This window comes from Penicillium riverlandense (genome assembly GCF_028828495.1).
Source record: "Penicillium riverlandense strain IBT 135883 chromosome Unknown utg000008l_segment0_segment0, whole genome shotgun sequence".
NCBI classification, from domain to species: Eukaryota; Fungi; Ascomycota; class Eurotiomycetes; order Eurotiales; family Aspergillaceae; genus Penicillium; species Penicillium riverlandense.
Genome location: NW_026643199.1, coordinates 2,390,177 through 2,409,045, shown reverse-complemented (window position 1 = coordinate 2,409,045; position 18,869 = coordinate 2,390,177). Strand labels below are relative to the sequence as shown.

The 18,869-nt window shown below is 53.0% G+C and overlaps 8 protein-coding genes across 8 annotated transcripts; 4 read left to right on the top strand and 4 right to left on the bottom strand.

The window, feature by feature from the left end:
- Positions 1–837: 837 nt before the first annotated feature.
- N7474_009980 (uncharacterized protein) lies at positions 838–2,033 on the bottom strand (the record flags this gene model as incomplete). The annotated part of the gene is made up of 3 exons (XM_057201390.1): positions 838–1,525; positions 1,606–1,918; positions 1,973–2,033. 3 exons carry the CDS (start codon positions 2,031–2,033, stop codon positions 838–840), a joined length of 1,062 nt encoding a protein of 353 aa, XP_057049377.1.
- Positions 2,034–2,410: 377 nt separating this feature from the next.
- N7474_009979 (glycoside hydrolase family 71 protein) lies at positions 2,411–4,006 on the bottom strand (the record flags this gene model as incomplete). Its single annotated transcript, XM_057201389.1, has 2 exons — positions 2,411–3,802; positions 3,866–4,006. The coding sequence occupies 2 exons, from the start codon at positions 4,004–4,006 to the stop codon at positions 2,411–2,413; spliced, it is 1,533 nt and encodes a 510-aa protein (XP_057049376.1).
- Positions 4,007–5,773: 1,767 nt separating this feature from the next.
- N7474_009978 (protein MEMO1) lies at positions 5,774–6,993 on the bottom strand (the record flags this gene model as incomplete). The annotated part of the gene is made up of 2 exons (XM_057201388.1): positions 5,774–6,791; positions 6,839–6,993. 2 exons carry the CDS (start codon positions 6,991–6,993, stop codon positions 5,774–5,776), a joined length of 1,173 nt encoding a protein of 390 aa, XP_057049375.1.
- A 512-nt stretch (positions 6,994–7,505) lies between these two features.
- Positions 7,506–8,160, top strand: N7474_009977 (uncharacterized protein; the record flags this gene model as incomplete). The annotated part of the gene is made up of 2 exons (XM_057201387.1): positions 7,506–7,665; positions 7,718–8,160. 2 exons carry the CDS (start codon positions 7,506–7,508, stop codon positions 8,158–8,160), a joined length of 603 nt encoding a protein of 200 aa, XP_057049374.1.
- A 716-nt stretch (positions 8,161–8,876) lies between these two features.
- N7474_009976 (LSM domain-containing protein) lies at positions 8,877–9,260 on the top strand (the record flags this gene model as incomplete). Its single annotated transcript, XM_057201386.1, has 2 exons — positions 8,877–8,993; positions 9,054–9,260. 2 exons carry the CDS (start codon positions 8,877–8,879, stop codon positions 9,258–9,260), a joined length of 324 nt encoding a protein of 107 aa, XP_057049373.1.
- A 1,474-nt stretch (positions 9,261–10,734) lies between these two features.
- On the top strand, positions 10,735–12,522 carry phzA (putative serine/threonine protein phosphatase; the record flags this gene model as incomplete). Its single annotated transcript, XM_057201385.1, has 3 exons — positions 10,735–12,081; positions 12,144–12,296; positions 12,463–12,522. 3 exons carry the CDS (start codon positions 10,735–10,737, stop codon positions 12,520–12,522), a joined length of 1,560 nt encoding a protein of 519 aa, XP_057049372.1.
- A 1,504-nt stretch (positions 12,523–14,026) lies between these two features.
- N7474_009974 (uncharacterized protein) lies at positions 14,027–15,694 on the bottom strand (the record flags this gene model as incomplete). Its single annotated transcript, XM_057201384.1, has 1 exon — positions 14,027–15,694. One exon carries the CDS (start codon positions 15,692–15,694, stop codon positions 14,027–14,029), a length of 1,668 nt encoding a protein of 555 aa, XP_057049371.1.
- A 145-nt stretch (positions 15,695–15,839) lies between these two features.
- N7474_009973 (GTPase-activating protein GYP6) lies at positions 15,840–18,124 on the top strand (the record flags this gene model as incomplete). Its single annotated transcript, XM_057201383.1, has 4 exons — positions 15,840–15,862; positions 15,916–16,033; positions 16,086–16,244; positions 16,301–18,124. The coding sequence occupies 4 exons, from the start codon at positions 15,840–15,842 to the stop codon at positions 18,122–18,124; spliced, it is 2,124 nt and encodes a 707-aa protein (XP_057049370.1).
- Between the last annotated feature and the right edge of the window lie 745 nt (positions 18,125–18,869).

Below are 18,869 nucleotides of genomic sequence, written 5' to 3'. Positions count from 1 at the left end.
GTACGTCCTGTATGTACTATAGGTATCAATTGAGTGGAATTATTGATCCATTGTTTCATGCTGGAGATAGTTGATTGATTATGGACTGTTGTCCTAACAGTCATGAGGTATTGGTAGTAGGCAATTGGATGGAATATGTGATTTGCCTTCTTCTAGTTGTACGTACCTCCTCCTTGGGATGGGATACATACTCTGCAAATAAAGTTCAAGCCCAAGGACAAGTACAGAAGGAGTAAGGAATAGAGAGAATCCACCGCTGCAACAAATTAGGCAAGGTGACAACGATAGGGCCGATCATCCACGCACAGATGCCACCGTCTCGCTGGGACATTGCTTAGAGATGCTTCTCCGCATTCTTGGATTCCACGCTACATATCTGCGGTATGCAGATCTTGTGGTATTTATGGAATATCCAGACAGACATAAATAAAATTATGTATCGGCATTTTGTTGATCGAAGGATCTGATATTGATTTCGGTAGTATCTGCCAATGACCCCAGAACCTCCAAATGGGTATGGGGGCGTGCTAAGCTATGGATTCATGTACAAAAGTGCACCCGTAGAAACCGTTTCAAGCAGAACGCGTGGTATTTTAGCAGTTGACGTTTTCCCTCTCAGAAAGGGGCAAAAGCTCAGAGTCACAGCAAATAGGCCTGAATAAGGCTGGTGGAAAAGATAGTTCGGGGCACCAATACTGACGCCGATTGCCCTGCGTTGGCCCTTTCACTAACTAGGCAGTGTCTCGCGCTCGCGGCTCTGCTGATAGTGGGATGAACCGCAACATGTCATGCTATTGCCGACCCGAAAGAAAAAAATACAGTACATTGCCAAGTTAATCACACCGCGGAAATCCAGCACCCAATACCTCTCCGCTGCAAATCCTCCTCCACATCCTTGAGCTCACGCTCATAGTATGACTGGCCCTGCAGGCGGAGCTCCCATATGCAGAGCGGATCATTGTTGCAGCAGCGCAGATCCTCATTTTTGCTTGGAGTATCGTCAAGCGATAACGACGACAAAGAAGCCAAAGACGAAGGCGACGATCGCCATCCACAACTCCCGCTCCCACTCGCGCTGGAGTCCGAGTCATGCTCCTCATCTGAATCAAGTAGTAATAGTTCCTCCTCGCTACAGGACGTTGTTTCATCCATAAATCCGTAGATCGGGGTGTATGGATGTTTATGAGAGAGTATGTTTTTCAATGGGTCCAGAAACACAGCCAGTTTCTCCACAGGCTCGCAGAACCATGTACTCGCCAGCACGAGCACGAACGACTTAAGGGCTGGCAGTCTTGCCAGTGTGCGACATGTTTCGAGCCACTGGGCCCGTCCGGCTGATACGTATACCGCGCGCACTGGGTCTTTGCTGGGTAGCCAGTGGCCTGGGAAGGACCAGCGCAGCTCGACGGCGCGGATGGAGGACCAGTGGGCGCGGGGGATGGTGGGACGGAAGTAGGGAAGGGTCCAGGGGATGCTGAATTCGAAGGTGTTCAGGGTGTAGAGGAGGTGGATGCTTTCGGAGTACCTTAGGAAGGCCAGTCAGTATGTACCCGGGTATACACTGTATTTCCAGGAACCCAAGAGAGAAAGGCGGGTGGTACATACAATTGTCTACATGCCAATGGCAGCGCGAGGATAATATCCCGGCCGGGTCTCGACAAGACCGAACCGGCCTCTTTCACAGGCTGCGCAATGCCGTTCCCATGACAGACCTCGCAGCTCTCTTCGTCGGGGCAGACGACATGTCCTAGTCGCTGGCCACAGCGCTGGATGATGTGCAGTTTGTGTCCGCCGAGAACAAACTCCCAGATCATGAGCCGCAGCTCTGGCGATAATCGGGCGAGCAGGCGACTCTGGGGTTGAGGCTGCGGCGGAGATGGTGTCCGAGGCGTGCGGGGGAGCGGCGGGGGTTTGTTGCCTGGAAAGTCCATTAGAAAAGAAAGATAGAAGCGAACGACAGATGGGTACTCACTCTGGTACCGCTGGGCCAGCACATCCTCCCATGAAAAGACGCCCTGCTTGATGCGAGCCATGACGACCGAAGACAAGCAAGAGTCACGAGTAGAAGGATCCTGTGTAGATATACGGTCAGGCCATGTTGCGCGGGTCTTTCTCTTCTTCCCTGCAATCCGACGGGCTCAGCAGAGAAGCACGCGATGAGCCGTTTTGGGGTCTCACAGGAAGAATAATACTAATAATAAGGGCGAGTCAATAAAGACAACCAAACAAAAAAAGAGTCGGTGAGCAGATAAAGGATTCTAGTTCCCGATAAGCACCACTCGGGTCTCTTTGCTTCTTTCATTCTAAACCTAACTACGGAGCCACTACCTCGGAACTAACTAAACAATGGAGAGAAGAATGTTCGTACTCATACACTCGACCATGTCTCAGTGACCAGCTGACCCTGACCCTACGCCCCCAACGTGTTCGTCGGGCAGGGCGCCCGCAAGCCCTCCGACAGGCTGGCTAGCCCAGCCGGCTGGAGTCGGTCGATCGCCGCCGGCGCGGGGAGTGTCCCCACATAGGCGTTGAAGTTGTAAATCCCGCAAATGCACGAGTCCACGATGTTCTTGAGGCTCGTGCCCGCCAGCACCGTCTGGTTATTGCCGCGCGTGACGGCAAATTTCTGCGCCCCAACCCCCATTGGCACCGTGAAGGCATTGATCCCCGCGGGCGCGGCGAAAGTTACGGGCGCCTGGTTACCGGATTGCACCACGACGTTCGCGGGGGTCTGAAGCAAAGAAACCACAAACACCGCGTCGGCCATCGAGTCCGCCCCGTTGGGTCGGCCGCGGAAGAAGTTCCCGCTGCTGTTGTTCGGGTTGCCCTCGGTCGTGGTGTCGGTGGAGTCGCAGTTGACGTTCTTGGGCGTCGGCCGGTACCAGTACACCAGCTCCTCGTTGGTGATGTATTTCAGGGGAGACGAGTCCCCGGCCTTGTATGCTGCAATGAATGGTTTGGACATCTGCAGCCATCCATCATGGGGCATGTCCATCACCCATTTGGACGCCCCGTCGTCTGTGTGCGGCGAGGACAACGGGCCGATATAGTGCGACTCGCCGTAGTCGTTCCAGGTGATGATCTCGACGAAGCGCGGGCTCAGCTTGAGGATGTCGCGCCAGCGGTCGTACCAGAGCAGATCTGAGGGGAAGACCCAGTTCTTGCTGTAGGAGACTTCGGCGCCGAAATGAGTCGAGAACCATGCCGAAGCGGCTTTGACAAACAACAATCTATTAGGCTGATATCCATCATAAAAGAGGGTGGAAGACTTACGTGCAATATAGGGTTTCCCCTGCAACGCATTAATATACGCCTGATCCCCATCCGCAACAGAGATATTTTGACTGGGCGTGGGAGCCTTATTATCCCCATTATTCGGCCAAGCCATCCAATTCAGAGCGCCCTGTACAGCGCTGAAATCACCCGTGCCGGGATGGAAATTCGGCGCAAAGAACAGATCCTGTCCCGCAGCAGACTTGATCGCATTGACATCGACGCCGTCGCCCGCAAAGCTTGACACAAATACCTTGCCGTCGACTTTCAGCTGCGCAGGCAGACTCGCATACTGCTTGACCTTGGCGCCGACTGTGCTGCCCTGGCCCGTGTTGTACCAGTTAAAGTCGAAGGATATGAACACCTTCATGCCGTTTCTGGCGGCGGACTCGTAGGCGAAGTTGAGCTGCGTGTCTGTGTAGGGGTCTACGCCGATGTTGAGCGCGAAGGCGTCGATGCCTAGTGCTTTGGCGCGTTTCATGTCGTCGTCGTAGTCATTTGCGCTGTTGCGGTTGCTTGTGATGCCGATCTAGGATAGCGTGGATGGTTAATTTTGAGATTGGCCGCTAACTATGCAGTGGGGGGTGCTTACCATGAAATGACAGAAGACTAGCTTGTCAGTGGCAGTTGTTGTAATGGAGGGAGTTGGAGACGAGTGTGTTGCTGTTGGGACTGCAGTAGCCCAGGGAATCAACAGCCCTGCCAGGGCGAAAGAAAGAAGTTTTCGCAGCATCTTCTCTGAGAGCTTAGTGCATGGACTGAAGTGTGATGATGGCTTACACAATACCTTGAATAAACTACCGCAAGACAAGAGCGAGTCGTGACGATGAAGAAAGCAAGAGGAATTATATAAGTAACATAAACTTCGAGCCCCCAAAGAAGGATCCAGTGAAACAAATTATCAAACAAGCAAATAGATCGACACTTATATACCCTTTTCATCTCCTGATCCTGAATCCAATTCCATTTCGATAAACCACCGGAACAAAAAAAGTAACTCCCTCATGTCATCACGGGGGGTTTTCAGGATTATCAGACTGCGACAGTATCACCATGTCCAACGAGGGCCAAGTCCAGAATCAAGATTCCGGCCCCAGAAGTATCGTCGTTGGGGGCAGCAGCCGATGATAGGCGGGATCCGGTAAACCAAGACGACTAAACCAAGTTCCGAAACATTAGCGCTGACTACATGCAATGTATCGGCGACTTCGAATGCAGAGTTACATACAACGCATCCTGCCAGAAGCTACAGTGGGGGATTATTCAATCGTTGCCCCTTTCTAACCTAGGCTAATTAATCAGTCGAACGAGCGGGGGCAATGAAATAAAATGATACCCTGAAGATATCCCTACTGGGCTAACTAAGGCTCAATGTGTAGCACAGACAGGTCTGATCTGATCTAAATTCCAGGAACAGTACGCTGTTGGCTGAGACATTCTTGACTGGTAGGGTGGATCGTTAGATAGAAGTTTTCTAGATTATTCTTGTCGTTCAGGACCCTGGCTGGATGATTATGATGTTGTTGTTACTCTGTACCTCGCGGGAAAGGATACCTCGGGGGATGTACTATATTCCTGCCGAACCCTGCATATGTGCATATGGGGGATATTCCTATTCGGGTATAGGCAGGGTCTTCCTCGCAGCTTGATTACCACCTGGTGTGGGCCCCGTGCCTTCTTTCCGGGGTGGAAGTGTAACCATAACCAGTGGCTTTTGTGGGGATGGTGTTTACTTAGTTTAGAGATTATTCGAGTTTATAATTTAAGAACTATTGTTTTTGTCGGCTCATCCAATCAATAGCGATAGCTCCAACCCAGCCAAGTTCTCTTCAACCAGTGTTCTATTCTTTGCATACATGCCCACCCCAAAACCCTTCCAACCAACACCTTGACTTGGCCACACTCCATGTTCCATGTTCCATTCCTATTCCTCCATATAATCCGAGCACCAGACCCTCCTCAATTTCTCCATATGACAAACTATCCGCCCGTTCGTGCAACCTCTGACTAAAGACTCAACGGGAAGGATGTCGTGTGATAACAATTGCCATTATCCATCCCCGTGAGTCCGGCTAGACCTCCCAGATGCCGGGGGCTATGACGTTGGTATATAAGGTAGGGATTTAATAACGATGGTATAGAATGGAGGCAATATAGAATATATTCCGAGCGGATATCAGATGATACCAGCAAGGGAGCAAGGCAGCGGAGTTTCGGGAAAATGGTTGATGCTGTGTCTTCCGGGGAAAGCAAGTCATTCCGCTAAGTTTAGTAACTATAATTGTATCGCTATCACATGGATGAAAAGGAAAATAATAAGAAAGTCACCGTTATTTTTGCGGTTAGATGCGGAAGCAATCCGGGGAATCGAAGCTTGTTTTCTTGTGGGCAAAAAAAGCAATAGGTTTATTCATTCGCGAACAAAATTCTTTGCAAGTAACGCCTGTCTTAACCGAAATTCCGTGGGAACGTAAAGTAGAGCAAACCAAAAATGGCAGGATTAGAGCACTGCAAAAGCGGAGACATAGCTCACCGAGCTATCCATCATATCCACCGCGTCCGAACTACGCTCATACCGCAGGAACTGGAAGCGGCCCTGCTTATCCTTCGCTGGTGGTTGATCCCCCGCGACAATCTCCATGGCAGCCATGATCACGCCAATAGGATGGCGGCCACAAACTGTATTCTCTGTGCGGTTGATAGTATCCAAAAAGACCTTGGTCGATCCCGTGGTGATAGCCGCCATAGTCGCAACATCAAACGCTGAGATACTCTCATGGATAGCCGGTTCACGGGTCGAAATGCGGTCCCCGCGCTGCAATTCATGGCCCGCAGATACCGAGTCAATCGTCTCGAGAACATCATCCGCATCCTTCCCGGGCTGCGGCAACACGTCGCTCGACAAGGGCAATTTCGGGCCCGGCTTCGGTGCCTGTGGTACATAGTACGTATACCTGAACCGCAGACCCCAATGGCAAAAGTCGGAGCTGATCACGAACGCATTGCCCGGATCCGCTAGGTAGGGCGCTAGCAATGACCCAAACGCCTGCTCCGTCGCGGCGGAGGTGCTGCCTACCATGATCGGGACGAGGGGCGGGTACTGCGCGGTCGGGGTGTTGGGGTACTGCAGCTGCAGGAGACGGTGGATGTAGGGTAGGTGTAGCTCGATGCTGTGCTCGTCTTCGTCGATGGAGCGGGTCATTGTCGTGAAGCTTACTTTGGAGCCGGTGGGTTTGGTTGCATGCGTGCTGAGGAGGTGAGAGATGAGCTCGGTGTCGAGAGGGAGGGGATCGGAGGAGAGAGGGGTGTAGTATGAAGTGAGCTGGGGCAGGGCTAGAGTCGAGAGAGGGTGGTGATGCGAGGGGCCTATGACGAAGATGCGCTTGCTGTTTCGACGGGGTGTTAGTTGAGGTGTCATGATTAGAAGGACGGATCCTTGGGCTTCATACGCTTCGGAGAGATCGAGGGCTTTGTATGCGTAGGCGGCACAGGGTCCGGAGTAGGAGTAACCCGCGTGGCTGTGGTGATCAGTCTGAGTCTTGATGTCAGAGAGACCAGAACATACGGTGCGATGATTACTCGGGCTCCCGGGACGGGTAGCGAGCCGACGTTGGGCATCGTGTCTGGCACTTGGGCCAGCCATTGATCGAGCTGATGGGTGAGGGTGCGGGTACTGTCCGAGTACCACGACCCGGCGTGAGATGCTTCTCTGGACTGCATGGTGATGGTGGTGGGTTGGTGACGGAGGTGAGTTCGGGTTGGAGCGGGGAAGCATGGGAGGTGTTAGATAACGAACGATACCAGGGTGTTGCGACAACATGTCTTATAAAGCATCTACCTTATGAACTCATTGATTTATGGTTTATATTGGCGGGGGTTATAGTTAAAAGCAAAGATGTTAGTCTATCTCTTTACTGTTGAGCTTAGGTCGATGTCGCGTCAGTCTGACCCCTTCATTGGATCCCGTGTAAGTAGACGGACTTGCATAGAATTAAACCATAAAATCCATTTCTCTAGGTACTAACTGTACTATTCTATTCTTCCCAGCTAACTACCTCTGTGCTATACGGAAGATACTTGGTAAATTCCAATCATTGCCCAGCCAGCAATACTACCAGATGTGGCCTAGCGCCAACGCGACAACGCGCAGCCAATAGTCGCCCGCCCCAGCCTCGCCAACCCTAGTACCTGCGCTCTCTTCTTCTCAACTCACCACGCGCACTCCAGTAACCATGTCTCTCAAGCGCAAAGCCTCCTTCTCAGCTGCTCCCCCATCCAGTCCATTGACTCCGGTCCATGAATGGCCCGCCGCAGCCGACACGACCAAGCACCTCCACAGCCGGACGCGCAAACGATTCCGCAACGACCGTCCCAATGATGCCGTGGTGTACCGTAAGGACATTCCATGCTTCACTTTTGCTAGCACTGCCCCTGACAACCCCAGAAAACACCCTCCGCTGGATCTTCTCCGCCCAGCAGCAACAGCAACAGGCCAACCCAATGCCAACGCCCGATCCCGAAGCCATGGACTCCGAGCCATTCCCTCCCACCCTCTCTGACGCGATCGACCCGCGCCAGAAAACACTCCTGCAGTTCTTCCGTCCCAACCCGCAGTCAACATCGCTGTTTCGGCCCTCCCGTCAAGCTCTGGCGGCCCGTGCCAATGAGTGCGCGATGACGACGCAGGATGATCTCGTGCGTCTCCAGGCGTTTGAAAGGATGAATTCTGTTGCTAGCTCGAGTGGGAGCGAGTCGAACAGCCCCGGATTCATGGGCCAGGCTGATGCTGATGTGGAGATGGATATGGATGGTGGGAGCAGCAGCAGTGATGGATCTGGTCAGACTCCCATGACTATGACCTGCGCTGGGGGTGCCGGGTGGATGTAATTTGGAATGCGTGCTGGAGTTGCATTTTTTATGAGTATACAACGGCATTGATATGGAGAGGTCGTTGCCGCTTTTCTTTCTATGGCGTTAATCGCGAGAGGAGTTCGGGACTGACGCGTTACTGCGTCCTCGATGAGGACCTGGCTGTTTAATTTCGGTGTTTGAGGTGTTTGGGGCTTGTGGGATTGTCTTTCAGCGAACATAACATATCTCATCCCCTATGCACATTTGAAGTAATTCAATTCAGAACCTAACATGAGTACCTTTCTCTACCTTGATGGCGAGTACCATTCAGTATTGCCAATGGCTTCATTATGAGAAGATATGGCACATTTTAAGTATTGTCCCCAGAATTATAAAGGAGCAATATTATTATGAATGGAGTTCTGCTTTAGACAGTGTTCCTCGTGCTCCCGTGCTCTCTCTCCATAGAGCAATATGTCACGAGCAATATCTCACGATTAGGTAACCCCAGTCCACTTGGATATTAATGCCTCAGGCATAAACCGCTTTGCTGATCTTCATCTTTAATCTTCATCTTCATCGGCTTCACCACACACCACTCGCTTGCACGACAGTTTCTACCATGCCTTGAAAATACTAATACTCACTTGATTCAACCACAGTCGTGACCGCTTGATGAGCAGCAAGCTCAACAGCTGCCAACCCGCCTTAACTCCAACCCCGACACCAGCTCTCACACATCAACCGCGACAATGAGCACCGACGACGACCAATCTATTCAGTTTCTGGAGGGCCTACTAGGGCGCGCACTCCGGGTGCATACAACCGACAGCCGCATGTTCGTGGGCATCTTCAAATGCACCGATGCGGTGGGTATCCTCTCCAGTGACCTTAAACCCTGTCTATACTGACTTCGGATTGTCCCTCAGGAACGAAACATTATCCTTGCAAGCACTTACGAATACCGCTTCCCCACCCCATCAACCGTGCAAGCCGCCGCTAGCACCTCACAGGGAACGTGGGACGAGGAACCCGCGAAGCCATCCAGCTCTAGCGTCAAGGTGAACATGACCAGTCGGCTAATCGGACTGGTTGTGGTTCCAGGGCGACATATCACGAAGATTGAGATGGAGTAACGAAACAACACCCATACCCGTATCAATCGGATGGGCTATGTGTTCTGTCTGTCCACGAGACTATCCTTTCCGTCGGGCTTGTCCAGTCATAACCGCCCTTCGTCGCCTTCCCACCGACCCGCCAAGCCTCTGTGGCGCCCGCAAACCAACTCCAATATGCCAGTGGGACACGACATACTCCCTCCCTTGCTGCCCACTCCGCCAGCGCAAGAGCTGAACGTGGGGCTGCCAAGACTGGCTCTTTTGCCTTGACGTGGCACGCGGAGCACTGCAGCTGCACCATGCTCGGGGTCTTGGCTGATGGCAGCTCAGGGTTCGTCTCTCTAGGGAGATTGTGAAATCTCCGTCAAAAAAGCGGTGTCTCTATCGCGGAGATTTCTTGGCGGGCAGATTTTGTCAGTCTGGCCAGGAGAATATTTATTGCAGCGACCTGTGTCTGCCGGTAAAGAAACACTCCTGCTGCTATTAATAGAAGGTAGATATGAGACATTTACTTCTAGATGAAATGAGAGAGTCATCTGGCCAAACTACATCGTATCGTGTTCTGTATCCATGGATCGGATAGTGGGGGGATCTACTGTAGCTCCGTGCCTCCCAATCGGGAGGGCTCGGCGGATCAGTTTGGCTTCAGGTGGTCGACCCGTATTCCAGTTCAGAGATCATCTGCTCGTCAGACATGTTGACAACCCGAAGGACCGAGCCCGTTTGCTACGCCCGCCATTCCACTGTTTACCTCCTCGTCTGGACAGGCAAGCTCTCGGGCCGAGATGATCCGGGTGACATAAGCCTCAGCTGCCCCGATCGAGACCGTCACAGAACATCCCAAGCACCTTTGCACTTACAGGCGGTGGCGGAGTACCTTCCCCTCTTAACTGGCTTTTCTTCTCTTCGGCCTCATCATTCATCACTGTCGGTAAGTGTGTCATCTATCCCCCATTCTAGATCCTTGCACGATGCGGCAATAACTGTCACCAACCCCGTCTATCATGACGCATTCCGCTCGGGCACGCTTTCGCCCTGGCGAACTCCATCCCATCCTCCTTCTTTCACCTCCACATGCCACGCCCTGCTTCTCCTCCCTTCAGCCCTGTCGCTCTGTCGCCTCCTCTGATCCATCCCCGGGCGAGACACAACTGACACTGATTTGGTAGGAGCTTTTCCCGCAGTGCAACCAACTCCGGAGCTTCTCTCGAGCTTCTCCCACCTCTCCCCAAACCCACACCCTTCCTCTTGTAAGCAGACCTTGTCTGACTGCCCAGCCTCCTTCTTGGCCGCCGGACAGAGTACCGGAACCCCCACACTCACCCGGGTGCAGAACTTGCACAGCATAACGGTTCATCGGGATTGATTTCACCTGGGAGGGCCAAGACATTCCAAACGAACAGGGGGCTTCTCGGCATAGCGTCTTGAACGTCCGCCGTTCGTGCGATTATCCACCCCCAAGCTTGGCAGACGTCCTCGCATTGCAGTAATCATGGGTCAGTCGCATTCCAAGGGCAACGGCAACTCGGGCGACTCGCTCGCTTCGTACCCGTCCTTCTCCAAGTCGGACACCAAAGAATCGCTGCGCTCGTTCCGCGGCTCCATCCGCTCGAAGATCCCCGGCGCTCGCAGCAGCGATAGCCCCCGTGGATCCACCACCTCTCTCCCCCAGACCGATAAGTCGGATGCGGGCTCGGTCAAGTCGTCGGGCAGCCGCCCCGGCTCGAATGCTGGTCTTCAGTCCCCGGAGTCGGAAACCGGCTCGCGCGCCGCCTCGCCCCAGCCGCCGCCGTCTCCTTCGCTGTCGTCCAGTCTCCAGCGAGGTCACAAGGATGTCGATGCTATGCAGCGGAGTGGCGAGGTCGACCACGTGTCGGACGTGCCTCCATCGGGTGCTGCACCGTCGGGGACCGCCCAGAAAGCGGGCGAGTCGATTTTGATCAAGCGGGAGAACCAGCTGAACCCCATTTTGGACTTTATCCTCAACGCTCCCCTGGAGACTTCTGGGTCGCCCGGTATGGGTATGGGCGCTTTGAAGTCGATTGATCTGGATGACATGATCTCGCGTCTGCTGGATGCGGGTTACTCCACCAAGGTCACCAAGACGGTCTGTCTCAAGAATGCCGAGATCACGGCCATCTGCTCCGCGGCTCGAGAGCTGTTCCTTTCTCAGCCGGCTCTGTTGGAACTCGCGGCACCTGTGAAGATTGTCGGTGACGTCCACGGTCAATATACGGATCTCATTCGCCTCTTCGAGATGTGCGGGTTCCCACCTGCGTCGAACTACCTGTTTCTTGGCGATTACGTCGATCGGGGGAAGCAGAGCCTGGAGACAATCCTGCTGCTTCTCTGCTACAAACTCAAGTACCCGGAGAACTTCTTCTTGCTCCGCGGCAACCACGAATGCGCCAATGTCACGCGAGTGTATGGGTTCTATGATGAGTGTAAGCGCCGTTGCAACATTAAGATCTGGAAGACTTTCATCGATACCTTCAACTGCCTGCCCATCGCCTCGATCGTAGCTGGCAAGATTTTCTGTGTCCACGGCGGTCTCTCGCCCAGCCTTTCGCACATGGATGACATCCGAGGCATTGCCCGTCCCACCGATGTGCCCGATTATGGTCTGTTGAATGATCTCCTGTGGAGTGATCCCGCAGATATGGAGGAGGACTGGGAACCAAACGAGCGTGGCGTGAGCTATTGCTTCGGAAAGAAGGTGATCATGGGCTTCCTGCAACGTCATGATTTCGACCTGGTGTGCCGTGCCCACATGGTCGTGGAAGACGGGTATGAATTCTACCAGGACCGAATCCTGGTGACTGTCTTTTCCGCGCCGAATGTAAGTTGCTACCCTGTCATTTCTGCGTCAATCATCACACTGACTCCATGTCTTATCTGTAGTATTGTGGCGAGTTTGATAACTGGGGTGCCATCATGTCTGTGTCCGGAGAACTGCTTTGTAGTTTCGAACTGCTGAAACCCCTGGACTCGACTGCATTGAAGAATCATATTAAGAAGGGTCGCAACAAGCGAAACAGCATGTTGAACAGTCCGGTAAGTTTCTCTGTCTGTCTGTCCCTTGCTTCTACCCAGCAATGCCGAGACTTGACATCGCCACTTTACATGTATCCGTTTTGGTCCACCTGCTAATCATGAAAATCAACCAACCACAGCCCGCGGCAGTATCAGCACAGAGCTTCTAAGCTCCCATGCATTCCAGATAATCCTGGCCATGAACATCGGCATCTGCATGCAACCCGCCACTGGTCGGCTGGCATGAACCATCCCGCAATCTCGATTTCGTCAGCTGGCTACATGGTGGAACTCCATGCATTGTTTGAGTAATGGCTGAGTATGAGTATCGGGGAATGGTCTCCTGCTATCATGCAAGACAAACCCGTTGCATCCCGCTTGGCTGCTAGGCTGAGGCTCGGGCTGAGGCTCGGGGTTTCCTTTCCCCGGCAATGATGGGATGAATACTCAGCCGGCGAGGGTGCTATGCAGACTCAGTTCGTGCTGTGCTGTGCTGTGCAGCTGCCGGTCTAGTCCGTTCCGGTCCTCTTCGCAGCCCAGACAACCTGGCCTTTCCTGTGGACTTTGGGTCTGGACTATGCGTTCCCTTCCTTCCTCTTGGACCATGGTAGGAACAGGCCGTGGTCGGTTGAGGATGGATTGGACCAGCACGGCAGGAAAGGAGGAAAGGGATGTTTAGATGCTGTGCTTGTTCCCGTGGTCAGAGTCAGTCAGTCAGTCGAGTCGAGTCGAGTGAAGTCGCGATTTAGGTTTGTCAGGGCCATCTTGTCTCCTTCCTAGAGATCCAAGCTTGGTTTATATGGCCACATAGCTACTACAACTTGTCATGACTTGACTTGGATTGGATTGGATGAATGAGACAGAAATTGTCCTTTCTCTATCTACTCCTTTATGCATCAATCTTCTCTCTCACCCAGTGCATTGGATCTCATCTGCGTGTCTTTCTCCTTCCCTCTCTGTGTTTCTGTATATCTCTTTTCATATTCTCTGCACCCTCCCGTCCCTCTTCTATCTTCTCATTCTCCTCATCCCCCTCTTCCCCCTTATTCCCACCCCTCTTCTTCTTCTTCTTCTTCATCATCATCTTATTCTTCTTATTCTTCTCGTTCCCGTTCTTGTGGTTGTGGTTGTTATTGTGATTGTGAATCAAAGCAAATCGGCGTCCCGGTGCGGAAATTCAAATTCAATGTCAATCTTTACTCTATTCTATCAATGCTATTCTATTCTGCCAATTCAATTCGATTCATTCTCCCTAGACTTTTTTTGCGTTCTTCTCTCTTCTCTATCTTTCCTTCATAGGCCCTCTTTCGTGTCCGTATTCCCTATGTACTGCCAAGTTATTGAACAAATAACCCTCCCCTTGAAAATTTTGTAATTTGCCTCCAAGCGCTAACTATAGCTTGAGTACACAGCCACGCAAGTGGACTCGTAGATGAAATGCAGTACAGCATAATGCAATGTAAGTGCAAAACTACATCACAAGTTGACCTAACAGATCGTTCAATCGTTCAACAGTAACTTAGAGAGAATTGGTTGTTTCCATCTAGCTGAATTGGAATGTATACACTTAATTCCCGAACCAGAATACTATACTCCCAAAAAGAGCTATTAGGTCTATTATTGAACAGGACCTTCTGTGCATTTGCTCCCGAGGTATGTAGTATGTAGGAAGCAGACCACCAGGTCCAACCAACAAGGGTCATACATATTAGCCAGTCCGTGCTATATACACAAAACAAGAACAAACAACATCATCTTTGGCCCAAAAGCTCCCGGTTCCGTTCCCAAAACCACCTACACTCGGTATGCCCCCAATGCTCCGTCCACCACTCCCCAAAACTATCCAGCACAGCCGGCTCATCCACCCGGGACACGCGCTCATCGCGCCGAAGCGCACACAGCGCACAAGCATGCGAAGCCTTCATAGCGCCATGCTCCGGCCGCGCAGTGATGACCTTCAGAGCCGCGGGATCCGGAATAGACGGGACAGGACGCCGGCCCGCTGCTTGGAGGATTGTATTGAACAGCGCAGCGCGCTCGCGCCATAGTGCCAGGACGTCGCCGGAGTCTTGTTCCTCTTTGACGGCTTCGCGCTTGTTCACGGCGTTCAGCTTCATGCCGCCTGCTTTGCCGCCTGCGCGGGCGGGGCCGATGCGCATGCTTTGGCTGAGGTGGGTGTCCCGCTTCCAGCGGTGGGTGCGGCCGGCTATTACGCGCGCGGCGGTTGTGAGGGTGTTGTGGATTGTGAGTGCTGTTTCTTGGATTTGGGGTGAGATTGGGGATGGGGATGAGGTGGTGCGCTGTTGGTGGGGTTTTGCTTGGGTCGCTTCTTTTTGGAGTTGGGGGAGAAGGTCGAGGAATAGTTCGAGGAGGATGGATGGTGGGGGGATGTTGGTTGGGCGGACGGTTGTGGAGGGTGCGGCTGGGCTGGAGATGAAGCTCTTTGGTGCTGGGTTTGGCGTTGAGGATTGAGATGGAGGGTTGGTCTTTGGTTGGATGGTTGATGGGTTGGGACCGTCGGTGAAATCACCCCATTCATCGAAGAGTTCGTCGTCCCATGCTGGCTGGGGAGCGGTGGATTTGACGCTTGGTTGTCGTTTCTGCTCACTAGGAGCCTTTGGCGGAGGCGGGTTGGAAGATGGGGTGTCAGTGAACTCGGCCCAATCATCCCAGGCGGAGGTCGGTTGTTTCTGGCTAGGCGGCGGCTGGGATTTCTTTGTAGAGGCTTTTGTCACAGGCTGTGGTGTAGACGATGTCGGGAAATCACCCCAGTCGTCAAAGGAGGGATTCTCCCAAGTTGATGATTGATTCTGGCTGGTCTGAGGGGTTCGTGCTGCAGAGGATGCTGAGAAGTCGCCCCAGTCATCAACGGAGGGGATATCCCAATCTGAGGTGACTTGCTTTTGGTGGTGTTGTGTTTTGGAGGTACTTGTAACCGGCGGAGCAGTAGAAGCCGAAAACTCGCCCCAGTCGTCAAGTGAAGCATCATTCGAGGTCGAGGTGGGTGGTTTCTGACTGGAGTGCCATTGATTCTTTGGAGGAACATTCGACACAGGCTGCGCCATACCTGCCGAGTCATTTATGGAGAGTGAGTCCAGTAAGTCCACACTCGCAGAGACATGACCAGGAGACTCTGCATTGTGAGTGGTTGCCTGCTGGGGAGTTGACCCAGGTTTCTCGAATTCACCCCAGTCATCATCATCATCTTCATCGCTGGCAGGTGTGTCGACCGTGGCATCAAACAGGACGTCACTGTTGGGCTCCCGGGGTACATCGTTGAACTGCCATTGTGGTGGAATGGCGTGTCTGCTTGAGAGCAGATGTGAATGTCGAGGTGCATTGTTATTATTATTGAGCTCCGGCTGACCCTCCCTCTGGGCCTCAGCTTGACCGAACTCGGCGAGCAAATCTGCAGACATCGGGGAGAGTGTAACTAGTTGGAGTGGAAGAAGTGATGACAGACGGACAGCACGGACATTACATACTCTCTCCGCCTCGGCCCCGTCGCCCTCCCTCCCTCTCTCTCTTCTCTCCTCTATCGCGCACCACAACGACTGGGATGAAATGCGATCCATTGAGGAGACCAGGTACTGGTGCATGCTAGCTTATAAAGCTATTGCTAACACTACTGCTTCTACAGAAGGAGATGGGATACGCTGTTCCACCATTATGACGACCCCTCCGATCTCCGGGCAGCCCTGCGCACCGACCAAGGCGCAACCCTGTGCAACGACGGGCTGAGATCGATCTGCTGGAAGGTGCTTCTGGACACACATCTGCATTACGGATCATTGCTCACTGCCATGGCAGGCATTTCTTCTCCTCGAGGACATCGACCGCGATCAATGGCCGCAGAAGCTGACCGAATCGCGCGAGGCCTACGATGCGCTCCGGGCCCACTTCCTGAAATACATTGAGCATCCGGATGACCTGGAGTCGACGGTTGATCCGCTGGCGGATGATGACCAGGTATTACGTGTTCATCTTCTGCTATTGCCACGCTTTGTCTGACGATATCCCCCAAGTCTCCCTGGCAAACCCTCCGCAAGGACGAACAGTTGCGCGCCGAGATCGCGCAGGACGTCGATCGGTGCTTGCAGGAGAATTTCTTTTTTCAGGAACGCGACACCAAGTCGAAATTAACCGATGTCTTGTTCATCTACTCCAAGCTCAATCCGGATGTGGGGTATCGACAGGGCATGCACGAGCTGTTGGCACCGATCCTTTGGGTGGTGGATCGCGATTCGATCACGAAGAAAAATGATGATCCGATGCAGACTCTTTTAGATTCCAAGTTTGTGGAACATGACTCGTTCACGTTGTTTCTATGTGTCATGCAGACGGCGCGCCTATACTATGAACATGGCGAGATACGTACGGCCAGTGGCCAGGTGGACGTCATTCCGATCGTTGCCCGTTGTCAGTACTTGCATAAAGAGGCATTGACGATCATCGACCATGAGGTCGCCGAGCACCTTCACGCAGTTGATGTGCTCCCGCAGATATTCTTGACGCGCTGGATGCGTCTGCTATTTGGACGAGAATTCCCCTTCGACGATGTCCTGATGATGTGGGATCTGCTTTTCGCACACGGACTACGATCCGATTTGGTTGATTTTACATGCATTGCGATGCTGCTGCGGATCCGTTGGCAATTACTCGAAGCGGACTACTCCGGCGCTTTATCTTTGTTGCTGCGCTACCCCTCCCCCCAGCCGCAAACACCTCAGAGCTTTGTGCACGATGCCCTCTACTTGGAACAGAACCCCACCGCGGAAGGAGGCTGCGCGATCATTGCAAAGTACTCTGGCCGGGCGCCGGAGTCTTCTAAGCGTCGCGGTCAGATGACCGGCCGACCTTCGAGGAAGGCCCTGTTCTGGGACGAATTCACAAACTCCAACGAGAATACCTCTCCGACGAGGTCGCCGGCCCGAAATAGCCCGAAGAGTCTCGAGGCCCTTTTCCAGGATGTTTCCAAGGGTATCCAGCAGCGAACCGAGTCCTGGGGCGTGGCGAAAGCGGTCCGCGGTGCTGTGACTGAAGCCAGAAGGAACATGCAGACCATGCATTATGAACCCGGCCTGCGTTATCACCCGCGAAAGCCGGATGGTTTCGTCCCACCGCGAACGCAACCGGCAACCCTTGAATGGGAGATGAAGCTCCAACGCTTGGAAGAGCGCAACAAGACTTTAGCCGGGAACCTTCAAGATGCGCTGAACAACCTTCACACCCAGTTGGACGGGGTCAAAGAGCTTGATCCTGGTAACAAGGATGCCATCTCGCAAGCGCTCAACCAGGCCGAGTTGGTGCAGAGCTGTCTCGCCGACTCCTCTCTTCCACTAGACTCTGTTCAGCGACTCCCAGAAATCGAGCGAACCCCCCAACCAACACCGGATCCATCGCCAGATACACCTGCCGAAGAACCCACCAGCAAGACACAGGCCGAAGACCCGCAAGACAAATCGGATACCGCGAACACGGATACCCCCGTGCCGAGCGCCGAGAGTGGGACCAAGAAGCCTGTTAGCGCCGCTGCAACGCAGCTTACGAATGATGATAATAATCAAGAAGGGGTGCGGGCCACTCCGCCACGACCGACTGTGCGGCCCTCGCTGGCGGACTCTGGTTTCTCGTGGATGCTAGGGGGCAGCAGCAGTGGGCGCAACCTGTCGGGGTTTGTCAGCTCAGTATCGGTGCCACCGGAACAGGCACGCCACCAAGACAGTACTAGTTCCCGAGGCAAAGCAAGCCCGTTGTTTGGACAAGCCGGAGATGAGGACCAGTCCGCAGCCGAGCACGACGAACTACTGGCGATGAGCAGTCTCCGGGGCAGCCGGGGCCCACTGTAGATTCTGCAGTGCTCCGATCATGATTCGGTCTTCAGCTGCTGCGCTTTTCTTATATATATTTATTCTCTCAAGGAGACAAGTCGTGCTATGTAATAATATAGCAGTGGAAACCACCTACCTAAACTACATGAAGTATATACACGATGAAGGCAAGCAGAAATACATGTTCCGTAGCGCCTCTTATCGAGTAAGTACTGACGAATCGGTTAAAGCCCATCAGAGTTAAATTTCGACGAGAGAAGGGGCCCCCTATTTTCTTTGGCATAAAGCGGATCTCCGGACACCGTTGAGAATCCCGGAGCACCGTTTATATTTGACGGGCCACGAAGTTTCGGAGTCAGCCCTAATTCTTGAACCTCTTACCTACAACTAGTAAACCATAGCCGAAAACGTATGTACCGCGCGGGTTGGAAAATGGGCCAGCCCCTAGAGATTTGGGTGTTTAGGCTTTACTTAGGTTTTTCTTTTCGTGGCGCAAGATGGGCGTTTAGATAACCAAGAAAGGAAGTCCTCCGCAGGGGTGGAGCGATCAGTACGAAAGGATTGCTATCAGCAATGTTTGAGTGTCGCTCGATGCTGCGAAGACGGGCGTGTATAACCTTGATATCAAGCTTCCTAATCTGATGGCGAAGAATGCGAATAGTCTGGGCCCTGCGGCGGACTGGAAGATGATCGACTGGGATATGGTGATTATCGGTGATGGCCAAGAACCACGGGCAGGATATAAGGGGACTTTGGGATATAT